Source organism: Oratosquilla oratoria, chromosome 17, assembly GCF_046742065.1.
Source record: "Oratosquilla oratoria isolate Oo_2021 chromosome 17, ASM4674206v1, whole genome shotgun sequence".
NCBI classification, from domain to species: domain Eukaryota; kingdom Metazoa; phylum Arthropoda; class Malacostraca; order Stomatopoda; family Squillidae; genus Oratosquilla; species Oratosquilla oratoria.
In genome coordinates this window covers 31,590,859-31,616,899 of record NC_134793.1, presented here as the reverse complement: position 1 = coordinate 31,616,899, position 26,041 = coordinate 31,590,859, and the positions used below count along the sequence as shown (strand labels likewise).

General features: G+C 41.0%; 1 protein-coding gene across 1 annotated transcript in view; it reads left to right on the top strand.

Annotated features, from left to right (window-relative positions):
* Nucleotides 1-26,041, top strand: part of Polr3A (RNA polymerase III subunit A) — a 47,540-nt gene that overhangs the window by 5,788 nt on the left and 15,711 nt on the right. Inside the window, exons 4-13 of the mRNA XM_076200864.1 lie at nucleotides 1,638-1,884; nucleotides 2,994-3,100; nucleotides 6,545-6,678; nucleotides 9,822-9,993; nucleotides 13,408-13,545; nucleotides 14,787-15,007; nucleotides 16,677-16,893; nucleotides 21,922-22,119; nucleotides 23,669-24,054; nucleotides 25,202-25,739. Of these exons, the coding sequence (XP_076056979.1) occupies nucleotides 1,638-1,884; nucleotides 2,994-3,100; nucleotides 6,545-6,678; nucleotides 9,822-9,993; nucleotides 13,408-13,545; nucleotides 14,787-15,007; nucleotides 16,677-16,893; nucleotides 21,922-22,119; nucleotides 23,669-24,054; nucleotides 25,202-25,739 (2,358 nt within the window). The remainder of the gene's footprint in view (nucleotides 1-1,637; nucleotides 1,885-2,993; nucleotides 3,101-6,544; nucleotides 6,679-9,821; nucleotides 9,994-13,407; nucleotides 13,546-14,786; nucleotides 15,008-16,676; nucleotides 16,894-21,921; nucleotides 22,120-23,668; nucleotides 24,055-25,201; nucleotides 25,740-26,041) is intronic.

Below are 26,041 nucleotides of genomic sequence, written 5' to 3'. Positions count from 1 at the left end.
CATGGCAACCCTTCCTCCTCATCCCTTCATGCATAGATAGAGATGAGGAGAAACCCCTTAGGGTTGCATCAATTTATCGTCCATTCATAACCATTCTTCACTCACACCTATCTCATATCCTCACCCTTCACTTCTTAACAGACATCCCCTTTTTACTCAGGGACCCCCTTCGCCTCATCCATCCATCTTAATTTTTGGTCTTCCCCTCAAGTTCACTCCATCTCTACCTTCCACACTCATTTTGCTAGTCTTTCTTCACTCATTCTTTCCATCCACCCAAACCATCACAGTATTCTTTCATCAGTCCAATCTGCCAGCTTCCTTTCCACTCCTACTCTCCACCTCACCTCCTCAGATCTCGTTCTATCCATCCTTGTAACATTCACCATATTTCTCAAACACTTCATCTCAAACTTAAATATCTCCATTCTGCATCCTTTTAAATTCCAAGTGTTTGCCTCTTACAGTGTCACAGGCATAGTCACCCTTTCCTATAGTGTTCTCGTCTTATACATCCTGAGATATCTATTTCTCCTGACACTTTTCATTCTCCCAAGGCATTTACTTGCCTCCCACACTCTACAGTTTACCTCCATCCCCATTCTTCCATTCTCTGCTACATGTAACCCTTTATATTTAAAACTATCCACTTCCTCTCACCTCTCCATTAATACTTACCTCCAGCTTACTGTCACCCTCACCTCACTTGCTTTTTACCACATTTATTTGCGGTGGAGGTCGAGATGATGACGATTTGAACCCCGTTTGGGGCGAGTTGAACTAAGGGCACGGTTCATTAAATTCCATGCTACAAAGTCCGCTGTGAGGGGCATCGTCCTAGCCTCCCGATAGGGGGGAGTTTGTGACATTAAACCAAATTACAATCACTTTCAACTTCCTTGTTTTGCATACCTTCTCAAACTCCATCACTGGACCTTCCACAGACTCAGCCACAGACACAGTCATCAGCAAACAACAACTGGCTTAACCCTCCATTTCTCTTCATTATCACTGTCTCCAATCCCCTGCCTCTCACCCACACATTTACCTGCCATACCACCCCGTATATGTAAGGATTGATCAACCAAGGTGCAGGGATGACCCGTCACCCAGGAGGTGCTAAGATAAGAGGGAGAGTGGAGGGTGGTGGGGGGTGGAGTGTATTTAGGGATGGAATGGGTGGGAATGGTTTTATGCCTTTTTCTTTTTTGCTACCTCCCTTGTAAGGGGGAAAAACCTTGGTATATGTATGTATGTATGTATTGATCAACCATGGTTGCTAAAGACGGCTCTGGTAAAGCCCCACCTTCACGTTGGACCACACCTTTTCTCCATTCCCAACTCTAACACAAGCTCTGTAACTCATGTGAAAGCTCGTAATTGCCCCCAACAGCTTTCCCTGAATTCCATATATCTGCAATACCTCCCACAATGCCTTCCCGTTAACCATGCCATAAACCTTCTCTAGATCTACCTTACCAGAAAAATTTGATCTATGCTTTTTCTAAACCCACTCTTTATGCCATGGGTTTGATCAAATTCTAAAAGAATTTATATGAATATATCTACTAGACAATGTATAGAAGGAAAAGATGGTATGCTATTTGAAGTTAATCCTACTTTTCTGTTTCTTTTAGGTCTGTTCTCATGTTCTACTAAAGCCTAACCAGAAACAATTATTGTGTGAACAAGCGAAACGTACAACTTCGTACCTCAACAAGAAAGCTCTGTACAAGAAAATCAATGAACAGTGTAAGAAGATCAATCAATGCCCCTACTGTCATTCCCCCAATGGCATAGTCAAAAAGTTTCCACCATTGAAGATTGTACATGAAAAGTTTAGATCTGTCAAGAAAGGAGACCCAATACTAACTGAATATTTTGGTATGTATAATTGTTCTGTAAATTTGTAGGAACTGTAACCATGTACTGTAATGAAGTGGGTAAAACCAGTTTTGGCTGTTAAGTGCTGCTGTGGAGGTGCTGTATCTTGCTGTATTCCTTCTGACCTGGGCAGTGGCTTGGGGGAAAAGGATGCCCCTTCATCCAAGAGGAGTTAAGATAAAAGGGAAAACAAATGGTTTATAGATGGGTGTCGGATGGATGAAGGATGGGTGCATGCCTTGGTTGTCACCCTCTTGTATATTTAAAGGAAAAGGTTCATATATATATATATATATATATATGAACCTTTTCCTTTAAATATACAAGAGGGTGACAACCAAGGCATGCACCCATCCTTCATATATATATATATATATAGATGTATATATATATATATATATATATATATTTATATATATATATATGTATGTATATATATATATATATATATATATATATATATATATATATATATATATATATGCAAAATAACCACAGGAGAAGGGAAACTTGTAGACAGTAAGTACTTTTGTATATTACATCTTCAGACTAAATGGCAGAGATACAGAGTTGTGTTTAAATGTAAGTATCAGGTGGCAACCATAGGGGGGGGGGGAAGGAAGGGGAAGGGGGTGACAATACAATGCGAGAAGGGGGGATGACCTTACCTCTATTGACCTGACCAACACATAGGCTCAATCTGGCAGAAAGATCTTGGTGACCATTTGGGTTACCAATTTATCACATTTAAAATGACCATAGCTTAAGTTTATGTTTTTATCAAGTGTGCCTGATATGAAGCAGGATTCTATTATGTTTCTTTCTTGTAGGCTTTTTCCGTTGGCTAAAATTGTTGCCTTAGATCAATCAATATGATGGTTGTATAATGCTTTATGTTGAAATAATGCATTCTTTCCCCCCCTATAGTTGCCACAACTTTGTATCTCTGTCATTTAGTCTGAAGATGTAATATACGAAAGTACTTACTGTCTACAAGTTTCCCTTCTTCTGTGGTTATTTTGCATCTTTGTATCATGGTGATGTGAAATATAAGGTACTTGAGAACTACTTTTGTATGTAAAAACTTAATTTAAATGCTTTACTTGCAGCCCAGTTTGATCAGGCCTTGGAATATAATAAGGATTTAGAGGGACAGTTTTCATCCAGCATCATTGAGTTCCTCAACCCAAGTCAGGTGCTAGAACTGTTTGAAAGAGTAAGTATAACAGAAGCTCCTCTAGGTCTCAATTTCATCCAATTAGGAAGAAATATAGACAACTTGTAAATCATACAAAATAACATTTGCATACAGAAACCAAAGTCCCCCACATAGAATATCACATGAAAATGCTAGGTACACAGTTTTATGCAAGAGCCCTTAACCCTACTTATCCATTTCATTACATTATGCATGCACAATCAACTGAATAAAACTAAAAATATCCCAGGAAGCATCTACAACATTGTAACACCAGCACCACACCACACAACACATCCTTACAAAAACATATTCATATTGCAAAACAAACGCTCCAAGACTGACCAGCAAACACTCTTTTCCGCTAAACCTTATGTTATAATTTAGATCATTATAATGATAGTAATTCTTGTACCTTTGATTATGATTTCAAAATGTGGGTTAGTAAGTAAATCAAGTGGACACGATAAGAAGCTAAAGAAGGAGAGTTACAGAAGAGACCTGAAAAAGAACAGTTTCCCATACAGAGTGATTGATGTCTGGAACAAACCAAACAGTGAAACAGTGAATGCCAGAACTATACACAAGTTCAAGAATAAACTGGATGTGGAGAGATATGAAAATGGGTCACAACAAGCATAGCTCCTATCCCGTAGAATCGTCGTCGGCGGTGGCGGTGCATCGTAGTCCGATGATACCACGCTTCCTCCTATTCATAGTGTCTGAGATGGTTGTTCTCCAATTTTGGTGTAGAGTTTACTATGGCATGACGCTTCTTTCTATTTATGGTGTCTGAGATGGCTGTGTAGTCCAATTCTGGTGTTGAACTTTCTGGGGCATGACGGGCACTGGATGGATGGGGGAGGACGAGGGGCGGCGAGACGAAGTCTTCTGAGTTGCCGTTTTTCCTCGTCTCTCTCCTTTCGCATGGTCTCGAACCTCTCCGTTCCAGCCCGAATTGTGTTGCGCCAGATTGAGCGGTCACTGGAGACCTCTTCCCAGGTCTCTGGCTCAATTGTGGTAGACCTCAGGGTGGCCTTCAGCTGGTCTTTGTACCTTAGGACGGGACGGCCACGGGGGCGTCCTCCTGTGGCCAACTCGCTAAAGAGGATTTGCCGGGGCAGTCTTGTTTCTGGCATCCTAGCGATGTGGCCGGACCAGCGAAGTCGATGCCTCATGATGGTAGACTCCATGCTTTGGCTGTTTGCACGGGAAAGAACTTCATTGTTGGTGATGTGGTCCTTCCACTTAATGCACAACATGGATCGGAGCTTCTGTTGATGGAAGCATTCAAGTTTCTTCAGATCTCTGCAATAAAGTGTCCATGTTTCGCAGCCGTATAGCAGAGTGGAGACAACGACGGCTTCATAAACCCTTAGTTTCGTTCTTCGGGTAAGATCTTTGTTGTCGAAAACCCGTCGACACAGCTTCCCAAAAGCGATATGGGCAGCTGCAATTCGATGTTCTACGTCCTTTTCCGAGTTGCACTTGGAGGTAAGTAAGCTGCCAAGATACGAGAATTGGTCGACTTGCTCCAGCGATGTACCAGAAATAGTGATGTCAAATTCTGGCAGGGCTGTTCTTGGAGCCGGTTGTGCAAGAACTTTGGTCTTCTGTATGTTCACATTCATCCCGAAACGTTGATAAGCTGCAGTGAAGTTGTTGACTGACTGTTGTAGATCATTAGCTGAGTGGCAGAAGGTAGCATTGTCATCTGCATACTGCAGTTCCGTGACTGTTTTGATGGTTGTTAGTTGTTTGGAGCGGAATTTGGCCAGGTTGAACAGCCCACTATCAAGTCGATACCTAATGTCAACGCCTGGGTTGTCAGATGGAATCTCGTACATCATTGCAGCAAGATAGAGGGCAAAGAGTGTTGGAGCCAGGACACAACCTTGTTTCAGCCCACATGTGATCTCAAATTCTTCGGACAACTTTCCTTGATAGAGCACACGTCCAGAGGTGTTTTCATGTAGGGCTCGGACCAGAGAGATGTAGTTGCCCGGACAACCGAAACGTTTGAGAACCCTCCACATGGCAGCTCTTGGTACCCAGTCAAAGGCTTTTTCCAAGTCATAGAAAACTATGAAGAGGGGTTTTTGGTGTTCCCGACTTTTCTCCTGCAGCTGTCTTGCGCAAAAGATCATATCAGTTGTTCCACGGGATGTACGAAAGCCGCATTGTGATTCTGGGAGAATCCGCTCTGCCATTTCCTGGAGACGGCTTAGGAGGATCCTTGCAAATATCTTCCCTGCAATGGAGAGCAGTGAAATCCCTCGATAACTGCTCAATCTGGCGGAAAGATCTTGGTGACCATTTGGGTTACCAATTTATCACATTTAAAATGACCATAGCTTAAGTTTATGTTTTTATCAAGTGTGCCTGATATGAAGCAGGATTCTATTATGTTTCTTTCTTGTAGGCTTTTTCCTTTGGCTAAAATTGTTGCCTTAGACCAATCAATATGATGGTTGTATAATGCTTTATGTTGAAATAATGCATTCTTTCCCCCCCCCCCCTAGTTGCCACAACTTTGTATCTCTGTCATTTAGTCTGAAGATGTAATATACGAAAGTACTTACTGTCTACAAGTTTCCCTTCTTCTGTGGTTATTTTGCATCTTTGTGATAGAAAATATGTACGTGTCACCAAGGCTGTCCTAGGCGCTGATGACTGTTGGACAGACCATCGTCTAGTGGTCTCGCGCCTGACGCTTGCCGTTCGAAGGAAACTGAGAGTCCGTTCCCAAGAACCATCTAGAAGAAAATATGACATCTCAAAGCTTAAAGATCCAGCCTACAGCACCATCTATGAGGAAAGAGTTTGTCAAGACCTCGCCACCATTCCTACCAGCAACAATTTGGAAGAAGAATGGACCTTCATTAGCAATACCCTCAGTAATGCTGCCAAGGACACCATTGGTTACAAAAAGAGGAAGAACCAGGACTGGTTTGACGAAAACGACAATGAGATCAGTCGCCTAATAGATGCTAAACGCATGGCCCGATTGGCCCATGAGCAGGACACCCGATGCCAACGCAAGAAATCATGCTATCATGACCTAAAAAAACTATGCCAGACAAAATTGCGAGAAATTCAGAACCAATGGTGGATACAGAAGGCTGTCGAGCTTCAACAGTATGCCGATAACAGGGACCTTAGGAATTTCTATGCAGGAACAAAAGAACTTTATGGCCCAGTACGTTCCTCAGTAGGCTCCCTGCTTTCTGCAGACTTATCAACCATCTTGACCGATCCGACAGATATCCTAGATCATTGGAGAGATCACTTCTACCAACTGCTGAATCGGCCATCAACAGCTGCAGATGACTTCCTGAAAAATGTCCAACAACATCCAGTCCAGCTCTGGATGAGTGAATCTCCAACATTTCTGGAATTGGAGAAAGCCCGTAGAATACAACTAGGTAAATACTCATAAAGATGCACTTGACTGTTTTGCAGATTCCCTTAATTGACTTACCCCTGCTCTGCATGGACCAAAAATATTCTCATCCCAAAGATTTGATTCTAACAAGGCTGCCAGTTCCACCCAACTGTATCCGGCCATCAGTCATATCTGAACTGAAGTCTGGCACGTGAGTTATGTTATTATTATGTTATGTTATGTTATGTTATTATTTCTGGGAAGAAGAATGACAGAAATTCTTGAAAGCAAAAAAAAAACATGTTTTAGAAGGAAATTTTTAAGAAAGGAAGGGGAGGAGAGTCAAATAGAGAAGAAAAGGTGAAAGGCACAGATGGACAGATCTTAACTGAAGAGGTGGAAAGAGGAAGATGGGCAGAGTATTTTAGAGAGCTGTTGAATGTGGAAGAGGATAGGGAGGGATTGGTGGTAGCAGTGGGAAGCACTAAGAAAAATGATAGTGATAGGAAAGGAAAATGGAGGAGATATAAGAAAGGATGAGGTGCAAGTAGCTCTGAAAATTATGAAAGCAGGTAAGGCACCTTGATTAGATGGGTGCCATCCATGTCTCTGAAAAAGGGAGGTACAGTAATGATAGACTGGCTAATGAGATTGTTTAATGTGTGTCTAAAGGGAGGGTAGATGTGCCAGAGGACTGGAGAAGTGCCTATATAGTTCCGCTTTACAAGGGAAATGGGGAGAAATATGATTGTAGTAGTTTCAGAGGGACCATTTTATTGAGTGTAATTGGGAAGGCTTTTGGTAGGGTTTTAATTGAGGATTAGGAGAAGATCAGGGAGTAATTGGTGAGGAACAATCTGAGTTTAGGGAAGGTAGGGGTTGTATGTGAGGATCAGATTTTTGTGGTAAGGCAGATATGTGAGAATGCTTAAGGAAAAGGTAAGGATGTTTTTTGGGCCTATATAGATTTGGAAAAGGCTTATGACAGGGTAGACAGGAAGGTGCTGTGGGAGGTATTACAGATATATGGGATAAGAAGAAAGCTGTTAAGAGCAGTCAAGATCTTTTACAAGGGTAGTAGAGCCTGTGTTAGAATTAGAAATGGAGAGAGTGAGCAGTTTGAGGGAAAGGTGGGACTTTGAGTTATGTTGCCTTGGCTGTTCAATGTATACATGGAGGGGGTAGTGTAAGAGGTATATGCAAGGGTGATGAGATGGGGATTGGAATTGGCTAAAGAAAATAGTAGAAAAGCCAGTTGTTGTTTGCTGATGACACTGCACTTGTAGCAAGATCAGAAGGGGGATTAAGGAAACTAGTGACAGTTTGGGAAGGTGTGCGAAAGAAGGAAGTTGACGATAAATGTGGGTAAAAGTAAGGTGATAAAATGTACAAGGGTAGAGGATGGTAGCAAATTGGAAGTGAGTATTAAAGGAGAGATACTGGAGGAAGTGGATAGCTTTAGAGATTTGAGAGAGAATGTGGCAGGAAAGGGAGAAGTGGAGATAGAAAGTAAATTGATAGAAGCAAGTAAATGATTTGGGGGGTTAAAAAGTGTAATGAGAAATAGACATTTGGGATTTGTATGAAGGGGTGATTGTGCCAACAGCACTATATGGGGCAGAAACATGGAACATAAGAGAGGAAGAGAGAAGGAGTTTAAATGTGTTTGAGATGAAATGTCTAAGAAGTATGGTAGGGGTTACTAGGTTGGATAGAGTGAGAAACAAGGAGAGTGGGGATGGCAAAGGAGTTGGGAGATAGGGTTGATGAAAGAGTATTGGGATGGTTTGGACATGTGGAAAGAATGAGTGAAGAAAGTTTAGTAAAAGAGGTGTGGAGGGCAGAGGTGGAAGGAGTGAACATGAGGGGGTGACCAAGGATGATATGGATGGATGGATTGACAGGGGTGTTGGGAAAGAGGAGAGTGTCTGTTGAGGAAGGAAGGGAGAAGATAGAAGATAGGTGTGAGTGGAGAATGATTGTGTATGAATGATGCTGTGATTCATGGAAGGGAGTGGGTGGCAGATACGGGAGTGAGGGAGTTTGTAAGAATGATGTTTTGATGCAGCCCAAAGGGATTTCTCCCCCATCTTCTCTTTTTCAGTATGAGGGGACAGAGAGGGGGGATGTGGTCATTGATTAGATGAAGCAGCCTTGCTGTGGATATGCTGTGTCCTGCTGCATTGCATCTGGCCCAGGGCAGTGGGCACGATGCAGGGATGATCCATTATCCAGGAGGAGTCAAGAAAAGAGGGAAGGAGGGTTGGTGAATGGGAGTGAAGTATGTGGGGATGAAATGGGAGTGGATTTATGCCTTTTGACTTTGGTTACCTCCCTTGTAAGGGGGAAAAAGCCCTTGGCATATGTACTTGAAATTGCCGACATGGTAGTTCAGCACAGGTCAAATATATTTTCCGTGATCAATTTTATTGAAATGATTTGGTTCCAAAATTTGTATTCATTATCCTTTCAGCATAGAAATTATTTTGTAGGTTTGGCATTAGGTAATAGTAGATTATTTTGTTCATGGGGCTGAGGGATAGGAAGTGAGGTATCATGGTCAATTGAGACCTCCTTCTGGCCTGTATCTACCTCTTTTGAATGAAATTACCTGGTGTAGGTCGCAGATGCAATGAAGTGTACAAATATATTGAAAGGGTAATTACATACATACATATACCAAGGGATTTTTCTCCTGTACAAAGGAGGATGGTGGTTCGAATCCTGCCAACAGCGAAGTTGAACCAAGGGCATGGATCATTAAATCCCACACTTCAAAGTCCTCTGTGAGGGGCACCATCCTAGCCTTCCAATAGGAGGGAGTTTATGACGTTAAACCATATCATCATCATCACAAAGGAGGTAGCCAAAGTCAAAAGGCATAGATCCACTCCCACCCACTTCATCCCCCATGTACTCATACTCCCATTCACCATCCCTCCCTCCCTCTTTTCTCATCCACTGCCCTGGGTTAGAAGCAATGCAGCAAGACATAGCACACTCACAGCAAGGCCGCTTCATTAAATTGGCAACCCCCGATCTGTCCCCTCATGCAGAAAAAGAGAAGATGGGGAGAAATCTTTTCAAGCTGCGTCAAAATATCATTCACACATACTCCCTCACCCCAGTATATGCCACCCACTCCCTTCTATGCATCACAGCATCATCCACACAACAACCATTCTCCACTCACCCCTATCTTCTGCCTTCTCCCTACCTTCCTCAACAGACATCCCCCTCTTTCCAAATGCCCCTTTTACCTCATTTATCCATCTCATCCTTAGTCACCCCTCATGTTTGTGTAATTAAATTTTGGGTAATTAACTAACACCTTACCTGATATTCTTTTTCCAGAAATGAGGATGATATCACTGTCATGCTAACAGAAATTATCTTTTTGAATGATTTGATAAACAAAAGAAGTTCTGGGAAAGTACAGAGTATCCAGGACTCATGGGAACACCTGCAACTTCATGTAGCATTCCTCATGAATTCTGAAATATCAGTCCCTCATGATATCACTATGGTGAGTACCTCCCCTGTTATAATTTCTGAATTTCTCAGCTATGGATCTCGGTCACAACTTGACAAGTATTTATTTACTTACTAATTAATTATCATCATTAAGTAGATATACATTCAGGAGCTAAGATAAAAGAGAAAGCGAAAGGGTGTTGGATAAGTGTGGGACAGCCTTGGCTGGCTACCTCCCTAAAAGGAGGAAGAGATCCTTTGGTGTATAGATATAGATAAATATATACATAGGCCAACCCCTTTATCTGGGAGAAATGGCCTTTTGGAATATGTATGTACATACGTACACATACATACGTACAAACATGCAAACAGGGGTGAGTAATTCCATTGAGGAAATTTATCATTTTGGTGGTAAGGACAAACTAGAAGAAAAAGATAGGTTCAAGGTGGATGCAACTCTCCCATGGAGGTAAGTGAAACTACAATTGAGTTGAAACTATTGAGAGATTTACTTTCTTTCCATGAGTTAAGGTTACACAACCTAGAGTGAAAATTTGAACAAGAAAAAGAAACAATCCTGGTTCAGGAAGCAGAGGTTGCTAAACTATAAAAGAAACTTTAAAACATGAGAGGAAAAATCTTCTCATTACCATGGAAAAAAACAAGAAGAGGTCAACAGCAAATGAGGATAAAAGGGATACAATAAACTTTTAAGAGATCATGGAGCAACAGAGAAGAGAAACTGATAGGCTAGAAAATTGAATAGTGAAGGTTGTCTAAAGAAAAAAAAAAAAAAGGAGAGAGAGAGAGAGAATCTTGTCAGAGATGCACTTAACAAGCCTAGATGGGTCATACTCAGTGGTTGGCAAGAAGACCATGTCATATCATAGAAGGTACACCAGGAACAGGTGATGCAAATGTTAAGGAAAATTACTGCTATGATTCTGGGGAATGGCTTGGATGTAACATCAGATTGATAACATGTTTAGGTTAGTACGAGAGATGTTGCACATCTAGTGAAAATAAAATTCAAGTTGCAAACCATAGCAAATGAAATAACTGGCAAGTCTTGGAAGTTAGTATGAGAGGAGAAGTTGAAAAAATATTTAGACTTGGAAAGACGCAAATAAAGATGAATGCAAAGACGCAGAAGCTTTTGGAGGAAGCCAAAGTAAAAAAATTTTTAAATGAGGACTGAAGAAGAAAATGACACCTTTTTCGGAGAGTTGCCTCTCAGAATGGGAGGAAATGGTTTATAGAAAACAGGAGGGCACTATTGCATGGGAAGCATTATATGGAAACTTAAGATAGCCTTTGCTAATGTAAATGGTTTACTTTTGGCCAGTTTGGAGATAAAGGACTACTTGAGGATAAACGAAACTGATATTTTGTGTCTAGTAGAGACCAAACTCCCCAATTTTTTTTTATCTACAGTGGTTGAGCAATAGATACATCTGGAATAGAGACATACATATACCAAGGGCTTTTTCCCCCTTGCAAGGAAGGTAGCCAAAGTCAAAAGACATAATTCCACTCCCACCCATTCCACCCCGATTCAACACCCCTCCCTCCCTCTCATCTTGGCTCCTCATGGATGATGGGTCATCCCTGCATCTCACTCATTGCCCTGGGTCAGAAGCAGTGCAGCAAGACAGCATATCCCTTATGGAGAAGAGACAGAGGAATGGGTGGAAGGCTAATGGTGGTTGTGAGAAGTGACAAAGGTGGAAGAAGCAAATCTGAGTGAACACTAGGTAGAAACAATTCACCTGAAAATAAGAACTTTAGGCAGAATAGAAGAGACTTCATTGTGGCATGTCCCCCTCGAGACAAGTGTTTGGAAAGAAGCTGAATATCAAGAAATGTTAGACACAACTCATCTCTTAAAGAAAAGTATTGAACATAATAACAATTTAGTCTGTATTGGAAATTTTGACTGCAGTGAGGTCAACTGGGAGGATTTGGAAGCAAGTGGCAAGGTAGACTCTTGGAAAAATGCCCTGTTAAGTATAGCACTGGAGAACACACTGATCCAAAGGATAAAGGAAGCTACTTGGGTAAGAGATAACATTCCTTCAAGATTAGATCTGCTACTAGCCAAAGAGCCAGACATCATCATCTTCTCGAACTAACATTTCCCTATAGGAAAAATTGACCGTGTAGCAATTCAATTTCAGCTGGAGGATGAGGAAATGGAGCCAAGGAATGAATTACACAAGCAAGAGAGACTCAATTGTGGGAAGGCAGACGACTTAGTATTGAAGAAATTTGTTGAAGAAGCAGACTGGGAAGAATTCATGAATGCCAAGGGAGTAATGGGAAAATGGGAATTCTTTCTTGACATTTACAACCTAGGAGTGAACAAACATATACCAGAAATTAATGAAAGGAAGAAACAGAAATAGGACTGATTCAACAAAAAGTATGAGATTGCAAAGAGTAAATGAATGAATAAATAAATAAAATAAATAAAAAGATGGTGTGCCAATTTTCCAGATGAATTTCCTCTGTTTTAGGGGGAGGTCTCTTCCATGCCATAAGAATTGGCGCAAGGCATGATGGGCCAATTCTGGTGGGCACGATGCACTGAGTGGTTTAGGGCGTCGTTACTTGTGGCGAAGGTCAAGGTGAGGGCGGTTCGAATCCTGCCACCAGCGAAGTTGAACCAAGGGCATAGTTCATTAAATTCCACGCTACAAAGCCCTCTATGAGGGGCACTGTCCTAGCCTCCTGATAGCGGGGAGTGTGTGACATTAAACCATATCATCATCATCATATATATATATATATATATATATATATATATATATATATATATATATATCTATTTATTATTTTATATATATATATATATTTCTAAATAGAAATGTAGTAGCACATTTGTAAATAACACACAGGAACCCACAGTCGGAGAAAGAATAAACTTCGAATAAAGAATAATCCTATATTTCGGCTATCAACTGTAGCCCTCTTCAGGAAAGTACCTTCCTGAAGAGGGCTACAGTTGATAGCCGAAATATAGGATTATTCTTTATTCGAAGTTTATTCTTTCTCCGTCTGTGGGTTCCTGTGTGATATATATATATATATATATATATATATATATATATATATATATATATATATATATATATATATATATATATATATATATATATATGTACATACATATAAAATAATTCACATGATTGATTCAGTTTAATAACACATTCCTCCTCTCATGGTGGTCTATGACAATGCCACCTTTTGGAGGACTTTTTGAAGCAGAAAATATAATGCAGTATGCCTTTGCTATGAACTCAGTCTGGCAGCCTAGATCCACCTCTGCACTCCAGCTTTGCTCTCCAGTAATGATACTCTAAACATATATACACATGTACTGCACATGCATATCGCTGAATGTCTATCATATTTTTAGAATGTGATAAAATATTTTTCAATGGTAATTTGATCGTTGTTTCAGACACGAAAATCAACCCGTGGGTTTGTGCAGCGACTGAAAGGTAAACAAGGCAGATTTCGAGGGAATCTGTCTGGGAAGCGTGTTGACTTCTCCAGCAGGACAGTTATTTCACCAGACCCAAACTTAAGGATAAATGAAGTGAGTTCTATTAAGTAAAGATTTACATTTATGTGATATTCATTGAATTTTTTTTTATGATGAAAATCATTGTATATTAAAATCAATCAATCAATCCATGTCCCAATTGCAGTAAGGATTAGGGGAAATTATTTCATATTCTGTGGATTCTAATGCAAAATTTGTATATTACAGTAAAATATTCAGGGCTCCTTAGACCTTTATATATATATATATATATATATGTATATATATATATATATATATATATATATATATATATATATATATATATATATATATATATATATATATATATATATATATATATATATAATTATTTTGTCAGGCTTGTGGGTGGCATGTCCAGACTAGTATTGCTGCCCCCCTAAATATGCTGCACCAGGGCATATGCACCAACCTCCCACAGTGCCTCTCTGTCTACCATGTCACAAGCCTTTTCCAAATCCATACAGGTCCAAAAAACATCCTTACCTTTTCCTAAAACTTTCTCACATATCTGCCTTACCACAGAAATCTGATCCACACATACTATACAGCACATTATGGAGGACTGCATTGTACAAAATCGTGCATACCAACAACACCAAATACACTCAGTAAGGGATTTGTAGGAAAACACTTTTCCAGCCATGGTGTTCCTCAGGGAGATGGGACTGCTTGGCCAGACAGTCTAGGGAACAACAACATGTGCTTGGTAAACATACATGAACGTTGTGTATGTTAAAGACAGATTTAACATTTTTAGAAGCTCTGCCAAGGGATTCAAACCCTGACTTTTTGATTATATACGCACAGGTCAGGGTTCAAATCCCTTGGCAGAGCTTCTAATAATGTTCAATACATGAATGCACTACTTGAGTGTTCAAGATGAGAAGTGTTAGGCACTGCTATTGATTGTTACCACTGATTTCCTTCATAAAAGTCAGGCATGTGTATCCACCATACCAAGACATTGTCTTTGCATAAATGTACAATAGTAGAAGTATTGTACATTGGACTATAATTAGCCCCATTAACCCTCCTGACATGTAGTCCAACACAGATGCATTTTGACTTAAGAAGTGTGTCAGGTAACAGAGCACCTCTTTGTCCCTAAGGTGCTGTGATGGGAGGGATGGTTGAATGGGTTTTGTTTGTTTTTGATGTAGATGTGTACTCTTGTATGACCATTCCTTACAAAGGGGAATTGACCATCTTTACACATAGACATAATTGATCTTCATGCTATACTTTTTCAGGTAGGTGTTCCAACTGAAGTAGCCAAGCTCCTGACATATCCAGAAAGGGTGACATCCCATAACATTGCCCTAATGCGTCAGTTGGTCAAGAATGGGCCTGATGTCCATCCAGGAGCAGTTTTTGTGGAACCAAGGTCCACTCCTGGTATCAAGAAGTCCCTTAGATATGTCAAGAGGGAACGAATGGCTGTGGAACTAAAGCAAGGGGATCTTGTTGAAAGGTTTGTTTCTTTCAGTAGTGTCTTGATGATAATTATACTAAGTACATATATCGTTAAGGTGAAGGGAGTCTGGGGTAAAAGGGAAAGTCTGTTGAGCTGATATGGGAGAGGGCAAGAGATAGATGTGAGTGGAGAGTGATCATGAATGGGTGATAAATTGATGCAGCCCAAAAGTATTTCTTCATGTCTTCTCGTATTATTTGTGAACAGATGAGAAGGGAGGGTTGCAATGTAATGAAGCAGTTTTAGTAAACCAGCTTTGGTTGTTGGACCCTGTTGTGGAGATGCTGTGTCTTGCTGCTTTGCTTCCAAGCCAGGCAGTGAGCAAGGGTCAGGGGTGGCCCATCATCCACAAGGAGTGAAAATGGAAGGATGGGCAAATGGGCATTGGATGTATGCAAGGCAATTGCTGGGTACCTGGCTTATAAGGAGGTAGAAGCCTTTTGGTATAGGCATTGATGAATAGACAAACATCACATTGTTTCTTCATAGAAATGTCCATCCAACCTAGGTGCCTTACCTGCTCTTGTAGGGTTTCCCATGTTATTTGTGTTTGTAGGGAGGGTGAGCACATTATGTTGAGGTGTTCATTGTTGATTGTGTTAGAGTGTTTGCCCCTTTGGGGTTGTTGATGGAGTTGATTGCAGTATGTTTAGGTGAGGGAGTTGTTCAAGTATTTTGTGTCCTCTTTGATCTGCTGTTTGTATGTAAAGCCAGATTAGATGATGTACATTCAGATTACCTGCCCGTATGTGGTTTGTTAATGAGAGACAAAACCTTATGGGATTGATGCAGTGGTAGGGTAGGCTGTTTTCTTCATTTGTGTTTGGATTGTGATTAATTCAGTTGCAGGATCCGAATGACTGTCTGGTATCTCCAGTTCTATTGGAAAAGGGTATGCTGTTGTGTATTAATGCCACTCTTGTGTCTTGTGTTGTCTTCTCTCATTGTTGTGTAATTGGTGAATGAGGGTGTTGTTTGGACCAATGTCTGAATTTTATTAGTGTGGGACTTTTTATGTAAGTGGCTGAAAGTAGATGAAGAACGGGAACAGCCACTGGTTGTCAGCTTTTATTTTGAAAGGTGGGAAAAATACAAAGTTGATAAAGGGAGATCATGGGCCCAGTCCAAAAACTGTACCTCCAAATATCAAATGAGAGTGAGGAAGTTATCTGTGGAATATAAATATGAAAAATTTTCTTTGTCACTAATTTATAGATGTAGGAGGAGGGAAGCAGTAACCAATTGTTGTTGGTAGTCCATATACAGAAAGATGGAAAAGGTTAAGTTGAAGTTGATACGAGATCTTGGGCCTGGAAAAGGTAAAGTTGAAGTTGATACGATATCTTGGGCCTGGTCCAGCCTATCTCAGTTCATCTTTTCCATATGATGTGGTACTTTCAGAATCATTGATAGAGTGGATATGAAAATGGGATTGAGGAAGCATGACATTTTGTGAGGGAGAAAATTAATCCCAGCCTCACCCTTTCTTTTGGTTTCTGAGTGTAGGATGACCTTCAAATGATGGTTCCTCCATTTCAGGAAGAGATGTTTCAAATGGAAATTAATAAGAAAGAGAGCATAGAAGCTGTGTTTTGATATACAGTTTATACAGAAGAAAATCTAGTTTAGATCCTGAGATGGGAATTGTGTTAATTATATTTTACAGGCATCTCATCGATGGTGACATTGTCCTCTACAACCGCCAACCTTCGCTTCACAAGATGAGCATCATGTCCCACAGAGTCAGAGTCTTACCTGGGAGAACTTTCCGCTTCAATGAGTGTGTCTGTACCCCATACAATGCAGACTTTGATGGTGATGAGATGAACCTTCATGTGCCACAGACAGAAGAAGCCCGTTCAGAAGCCTTAGTTCTTATGGGGGTCAGTAAGGATGTAAAAGCATAAGATTTAGAAAAAAATACTCAACATTTTATTAGCTTTTTCTCTTTCTTCCTGTTCATACACATTTCTTCCTTTTCGTTATTTTCATTTTTGTTGGTAGTAGATGATGATGTAACATACCACCTACCCCTTTCAGCACTTGTAATGTCCAATGTTTTTCTCACCAATTTTTGATCCATACCTACAGGCTCAGTCATACTTGTTGCATCTCTACTGTTATGCTTCCATGTTTGACTATATATCAGTTTCTTCTTGAAACACATGCCACCAATAGTCCAGTCCCTTGCGTACACATCAATCAGGCCGTCTCCATTCTTACTCACCACAGACAACCCAAAGTGGTTAGTCACTCCTTCATTGCTCATCAATCAATCATTTTTGCATTTATATCCATCATCAGAATAACATTCTTCCATACTTTAAATGATTCATTGCTTTAACTCAGCTTCAGCCAGAAAATATGTCTCCACTTTTGCTCTAGTGCCTGTGATGTGTGGACACCAAAAGTATGAATTTCATACCACCCATACCCTCACAATTATCATATATTAATTTTCTTGTGTTCATAGGGCCAGTCCTACACAACCTTACTGTACAATATAGCCACATCCTTTTACCCTGTCCTCCCAGATATATACCATTTCATTTCTTCTTTCTTTTACTCACTCTTCCCTTGTACTTTTATTTCAGTTAGTCTGTTGTTCCTGGTCTCTCTTGCAGAAGACCTCCAGGAAACCAACTACTGCTTCCAGTCAGGACCATAAATCACTTTGAGAAGAGATCATGTTTTTGACTACGGATTGTTAGTGTGGGGCATACTAGTACAAGATGTTTTGTGTTTTCTCTATGGTGGTTGCATCTGGGACAGTTTGAATCTGTGACCAGGCCTTTTTTTTGTTGGTACTGTCGTAATGACAGATGGTGTACTGAGCAGAGGAGTGCCAATGTGGTTCATGTCTGGTGTGGAAAGGATTTCTCTGTGAAACTTATATCATGGGGTTTTAGTTGGAGTTGTTGCCAGAACCCTAAACAACATTCACCCGACACACTTCATCTCACAAGCACCACCAACAAAGTACATACATACATATTCCAAGGTTTTTTCCCCCTTACAAGGGAGGTAGCCAAAAAGAAAAAGGCATAACATCATTCCCACCCATGACCCTTGACCCTTCACCTACACTCCCTCCTCTCCTGATATCACCTTTTGCTCCCCCTGCCTAACCCCAACAACATCATGGAGAGTGGTCGGAGCCCTTGGTTCTGACCACCTTCCAATCATCATCACCACCAAAACAAGATGCACCCCAGCTGGCCACAGACACACTTACACCAATTACAAGAGAGCTAACTGGGAAGCCTTTACTGAAGAGACAGAACAACATTTTGAAACACTTAACAGTACACCAATCACAAACATAAACAATGCTGTGCACGCTTTTAATACAATCATACAAAACGCAGACAAGAGATACATCCCTAGAGGCAACAGAAAATCACACAACCCCAACTTCACACCAGAAATCCAAGGCCTCATCAGACAACGTGACACACTTAAACACGATACCCCCACACCTATCCCTCAAAACATAGCAGACCAAATACAAACACTAAACACTGTGATTGCCAATAAAATACATGAACAAAAAACACAAAATTGGCAAAACTTTATCAATACACTTGATCACAAAACAAACACCAGCAAATTGTACAAAACACTCAACAGCATTACACTATCCAACACTAACACTACACGCTCTCACGGAGCAATAATCACAACAACAGATAATCTACCCTCAAACAGACAACAAGCAAACGCACTCATACGTCATTTTGCACAGACGAGCCATCTTACATCTCACCCTGACGACCGACGCACCATTCGACGTAAGAAAGACTTTCCCACAGACTCAGACAATACACCCTTCATAGACAGTCAGACAAAACTCATAATGCATAGTCTCAAGCACTCATCTGCCTGTGGCCCTGATAACATAAGCAACATCCACCTAAAACACATTGGACCACAAGGTATACACGCACTCACAAACATTGCAAACTACAGCTATTCACACAACACTATACCCGACATCTGGAAGCATGGTAAAATAATCACCATTCCAAAACCGAACAAAGACCCAACAATCCCAACATTGCACCGCCCAATCACACTTCTCTGCACCCCCTCTAAAGTCATTGAACGCCTAATACTTAAACTTGTCACACCATATATTCCCCTTGCTGACTCACAACACGGTTTTAGGCCACTACACTCCACAAACACTCTTCTGACAAACCTCACACAAAGAATTTTAGATGGCATCAATTCAGATAGGCCCCACCACAGAACACTTCTTATAACATTGGACATTAGTAAAGCTTTTGATGCTATCCCCCGCCACAACCTAACAAATAAAATATATAACACAGACATGCACAATAACACCAAAAGATGGCTGGCCAATTATCTGGCAGGCAGGAATGCTCATGTGTCATATAATGGCCAATCATCGCACATCAGAAACATTAAGAACGGAGTACCACAGGGCTCAGTTCTATCCCCCACATTATTTAATCTATACATGCATGACTTACCCACGCCAGACACCTCAGAAATACAAATCTCTTCCTACGCAGACGACATAACAATCACATGCACACATCGTAACACAGACAAAGCCGCAGAAATAATCCAGCCTTACCTTGACACACTCAACACATGGTTCATCACAAACAGACTCAAAATAGCTCCAACCAAATCTACAGCAACACTTCTCACCAACTGGACAAAAGAACACAAATACATACCTCATCTCTACATCAACAACACTCTAATACCACACACAAACACACCGAAAATTCTTGGTGTAACATACGATACATCCATGTCTTTCAAACAACACCTCACAAACATAAAAAACAAATGCACACCTAGACTTAACGCACTTAAGTCAATCACTGGAACAACATTTGGACAAAACAAAGAAACTAATATAACAATATACAAACAATGCATACGCTCAGTGATGAATTATGCGAGTCCTGCATGGGCTCCTAATCTCAGTGAGACACACCACAACACCCTTCAAATCATACAAAACAAAGCCCTAAAAACAATTACAGGCTGCACAAATACATCACCTACAGACCATTTACACCATGAAACAAAAGTCCTCAAAGTCAAGGACCACCTCGACATGAGAGGCACACAAACACTTGCCGCAGCCACCACAAACACATCACACCCGCTACACTACATAGCAGAACACCCACACACACCAAGAAACATTAAAACTACACCCAATGACCTTTATTACACACAGATACTCTCTTCTCTTCCTCCACAACCACCAAATACCAGCCTCCGGAAACATATTCATAATCATATCACTCACCGCTCCATTAACACACTGAAAGACAACACACTGCTGCATGCCAGACCCCCTGATATCCACCCTTCTGAATCCTCTCTCCCACGAAAGGACAGAGTCCACTTGGCCAGACTGCGATGCGGTCACCACCCAGCACTTCTAAGCTACCAGAAGAGGCTGGACGACCGTGTTGTGAACAGCTGCCCAGGATGTAACACTTCACCCCATACCATACAACACATAATGGAAGACTGCATTATACACAATCATGCACGCAAACAACACAACATACACTCTATAAAGGATTTGTGGGAAAACCCAGTTTCGGCTGTGGCCTTCCTTGGGGAGACGGGACTGCTCGGACAGACAGTCTAGGGAACGACAACAACAACAACAACACCAACAAGCACAATATAAAACTACACCAGTAGCATACTGCTCATGACAAAGACATAAAATCCACTCCCACCCATTTCATCCCCACATACTTAACTCCCATCCACCCCACTCACTCCATCTTATCTTGGCTCCTCCTGGATGACAGGTCATCCCTGCCTCTTGCCCACTGCACTGAGTCAGAAGCAGTGTCACAAGACACAGCAAGGCCACTTTATTAAATCAGCGACCCCCTCTCTCCATCCTCTCATGCAGAAATGGAGAAGATGGGGAGAAATCCCTTCATGCTGTGTCAATTTATTTTTCACACATACTCCTTCACCCCCCATCCCCACCCACTCCTTTTCATGCATTACAGCATCATCCATGCACACCCATTCTCCACTCACCCCTATCTTCTGTCTTCTACCGTCCTTCCTCAACAGACATTCCTCTCTTTCCCAATGCCCCTTTTACCCCATCCATCCATCTCATCCTTGGTCACTCCCTCATGTTCACTCCTACCTCTGCCTACCACACCTCATTTACAAGTCTTTCTTCATGTATTCTTTCCATGTGTCCAAACCATCCCAATACTCTTTCATCAGCCCTATCTCCCAACTCCCTTTCCAACCCTATTCTCCTTCTCACCTCCTCTTTTCTCACTCTATCCAGCCTCATAATCCCTATCATACTTCTCAGGCACCTCATCTCAAACACATTCAAACTCCTCCTCTCTCCCTCTCTTATGTTCCATGTTTCTGCCCTATACAGTGCTGTTGGCACAGTTACTCATTCATACAACCTCCTCCTTGTAAAGGGGAAAAAGCCCTTTGTATATGTATGTAAGAAAGTCAAGTGGTTAGAGGTGTTGTCTGCACCCTAAATGACACGTATTTACCTAGTTGTATGTACCTAGTTGTAATATACAGGAAGGGAGCTATGCTCGTGGTGACCTTTCTTTGTATCTCTCCGTATCAAGTTTCATCTTAAAATCTTGTATAGTGTTTGCACATACTGTTTTGTTGTCTAATTTGTCCCATGTATTTATTGCTCTGTGTGGGAAGCTGTTCCTTTTCAAGTTTCTTCTATAACTGTCCTTTTTCAGTTTTTTTTCGTGTCCTCTCGTGATCTTGGTTTGAAGCCCATAATGGCTAAAAGTTGTTAATTGTTACGTCACAGAAATTTAAATATAATTCATATAGATGTGTTTACTTGGGTATAGTCAGGTCTGCCAACTTCCTTTACCTTTAAATTTCAGGTCACCTCAAACTTAGTTACACCGCGTCATGGTGCCCTTATCATTGGAGCCACACAGGACTTCTTGACAGGTTCTTACCTTCTAACACAAAAGGACCAGTTCTTTGACTATGAACATGCCTGTCAGCTGATTGGTTCTATTTTAGCAGGGAAAGAGGCATCGTACAGAATTAATCTTCCACCTCCAGCTATTATGAAGGTAAGATATGAACAAATCTGCTGTTGCTGTAAGATACAAGTTTCTCCTAACCTAGCTCTGTAGCAGGCAACATGTTTTCTTTTATTGTGGATGTTGCCATGCTATTTTATTCATCTCTTTGGTACCACTTCAGTAGAAAAGGGATAACTTGAAATTGTGTAAAAAGATTAAATTTGCAAAACTTTCTAATCAAGGAGAAGCCAAGATAAGAGGGAGGGAAGGGGGTGGTAGGAGTGAAGTATGTTGGGGATGGAATGGGTGGGAGTGGTTTCTATGCCTTTTTTTTTTTTTTTTTTTTCTTTCTTTCTTTCTTTCTTTCTTTCTTTCTTTCTTTCTTTCTTTCTTTGCTGCCTCCCTTGTACATACATACATACATATACCAAAGGCTTTTTCCCCCCTACATGGGGGAGAGCCAAAAAGAAAAAGGCATAGAAACCACTCCCACCCACCTCCCTTGTAAGGGGGAAAAAGCCTTTGGTACATGTACATAGGTGTGTGCATAATAGCAAATGGTAAGGATTGAATGTATATCCAACCTAGTTATACACCAAAAGGTCTCCTGTCGGCATGCTCCATCTTTGTAATCCTTTGTAATCTTCCTTGAGTGATTCAAGGATATGTATGGAGGCTGCTGGTTACCTGAAGGCTGCGGGGTTCTCTGCAAGAGAGACCAGGGGCAAGAGATTCATTGATTTTCTCATATTCCCTCCTGAACGTTGTCACTAACTGCACACACAAAAACTCACATCTCCCAGCCCAGTATCATCTTCATTACAAAGGATTACAAAGGCGGAGCATGCCGACAGGAGACCTATTGGTCCATATCTAGGTCAGATGCAAAAAAAAAAAATCAATAATAAATGAATAAATAAAAACTATAATAATGTAAATAACATGCACATTAACCTTAAAGATACTTTCCTCCACCACATGCTTTTCTATCTCATTACTCACTAGCAGAGCTATTCCTTTGTTCTCTTGACCTTTCATCACTCCCAACACCCCATCACATTGCCAAACTCAAACTTGCTCCTCCACTTCAACTTAGTTTCACCAAATGCAAGCACATCCATCTTCCGTCTCCCAAACAAACTTCCAGTTTCTTCTCTTTTATTTTCAGGTATGCTATAATTATGCACAGTTGATGACCCAATTACTAGGGCTTTGTTTGAGGTTCTCCCAGACAACCTTGACTTTTTATAGGATGAACATATAGAGATCACAATGCCTAGTACCACCACTCTGTCCTATTTAGTCATCTTTTACACACACAGGAAACACAGGCAGAATTATTTTCCCTCCCACAGAGGATCTAGAAGTAGAATCATAAAAGAGTGGAGAAGGGTTGGAGAGACAGGTTCAGGGATCAGCATAATGGAGGGTTATCTGTAGTCAAATGTAGGGTGGGGGGGGAAAAAAGAAAAAAAAAGAGAGAGAAAAGATGAATTTATTTATTTAAATATTTTATTGATTTAATTATTTATTTATTATCTTGTTTTTCACTAGATGTATCAATAACAATCCACTTCCATACTTTTATGATTTGCAGCCAAGAAAACTCTGGACAGGGAAACAACTCTTCAGCCTAGTGTTGAGACCCAACAAGAGTTTCCCTGTCATGTGCAACCTGACGACGAGACGGAAAGACTACACCAAAGGGGAGGAATTGTGCACCAATGAAGCTTGGGTCATTGTAAGAAACTCAGAGTTATTAGCAGGAGCCGTGGACAAAGCTCTGCTAGGATCTGGATCTAAGAAGAACATTTTTTATGTCATTCAAAAAGATTTCGGCAAGGTTTTTGCTGCTGATACCATGTGGAGAGTTGCCCGGATTTCCACGCAATTTCTGATGAACCGAGGCTTTTCCATTGGGATTGGCGATGTTATGCCTGGAACTGGACTGCTGAAGAGGAAGCATCAGCTGTTGGATGAAGGGTAAAAGATTTTTCACTCTTGCTATTTATAGTAAATTCAAATGAATTCAAATTCAAATGAAGGGATTTCTCCCCGTCTTCTCCTTTTATGCATGGGGGGACAGAGAGGGGGGTCGCCGATTTAATGAAGCGGCCTTGCTGTGGATGTGCTGTGCCTTGCGACACTGCCTCTGACCCAGGGCAGTGGACAAGGTGCAGGGATGACCTGTCATCCAGGAGGTGCTAAGATGGGAGGGAGGGTGGAAGGGAGTGGAGTGTATTTAGGGATGGAATGGGTGGGAATGATTTTATGCCTTTTTCTTTTTGGCTACCTCCCTTGTAATGGGGAAAAAGCCTTGGTATATGTATGTATGCTATTTATAGGTTATGGACTGCATGAGTTGTATGCATTATACATACAAGGCAGTTGTCCTTCCTTCACTGCTTACACAATCAACCCCACCTCCTCAAAGATGTGCCCTGAAGGTTCCAGCCAATGAGTCACTCATTTCTTTCTTCCAACTATTTCCCTTTCCTTTATTTATCTTTTTTCACGCCAGGAGGTCAATAGCCGCAGCATGTGCCCTCCCTTTTCTCCTATTAGCCGGTGACATAGAAACCAACGTAGGCCCTTCTCTTGCCTCGTATACTCAAAACCCGTAAACTGTGGACACATGTCCATCAAAGGCAACTTGTGCTACTGATGGTTCCACATAGCTTGTAGCTCTTTTACCAACAATCAATTACACAAAGAACTGGGGCTGCTATCAACACACAACAATAATTACACCTACAAAGTGTATTCAGGATGGAATGGGTGGGAATGGTTATTATGCCTTTTTCTTTTTGGCTACCTCCCTTGTAAGGGGGAAAAAGCCTATGGTATATGTATGTATGCACAAATAGTCAACTCAGAAGCACACTCTAAACCAGAGGTTCTTAACCTTTGTTTTGGCCTTTATGCCCCACCTTCACCTTTAAAATCCTGATGACCCCCACCCATGTGGTGATATACAATTCTTATCATCTGAAACTTAAATCCCCCTTCAGCTGAAAAAGCATAAAACCTTGGCTTAAAACCACTTCAAAAGAACAAGGGATCAATGTGTTCAAGAAGTTAAATATAATTCAATTTTGGGATGTATATATGATTTTTTCTCCTTGTACAGGTATGTGAAATGTGATGGTTTCATCAGTCAACTGAAGGAAGGAACCCTACATTGCCAGCCAGGATGTTCAGCTGAGGAAACGCTTGAGCAGCTGATCCTGAAAGAGCTTAGCAACATTCGTGACAAAGCAGGTAAAGCTTGTGTCATGGAGCTGCACAAGACAAATGCAGCACTCATCATGGCCATCTCTGGCTCCAAGGGTTCTTTCATCAACATTTCCCAAATGATTGCGTGTGTTGGGCAGCAGGCTATAGGAGGTAAACGAGTTCCTAATGGGTTTGAGGACAGAGCCCTTCCTCATTTTGAACATCACTCCAAGGTCCCAGCTGCAAAGGGATTCGTCAGTAACTCCTTTTTTTCGGGCATGAACCCAACAGAGTTTGTCTTCCATACAATGGGAGGGCGTGAAGGTTTAGTAGACACAGCTGTCAAGACTTCTGAGACAGGTTACATGCAGCGTCGCTTGGTAAAGTCTCTGGAGGATCTCTACGTAGCTTATGACATGACTGTAAGAAACTCTACTCAAGATATTATCCAGGTGAGATTTTAAGGTTAATATAGTATTAACTGTATGTTGTGTTCATTTAATAGTGTGGCAGGGATCAGTGAGTTGTTTGACCCCATCACTATCTCAGTAATCGTAGATACAATACCCACACCTTACCCAGGAAATTGGAAACAAAATGCTGTATGCTTCAACCTTGTGTTCTCCACTTTTAGCTAATACTTTCTAAATCATAGCTATTTTGTAATTACTCCTGGGAAATGTCCACACATTGCTAAAGAACATGAAGGTAGCTTTTCACAACAAGGTACATTATTTTCACCCTTATTGTTCAA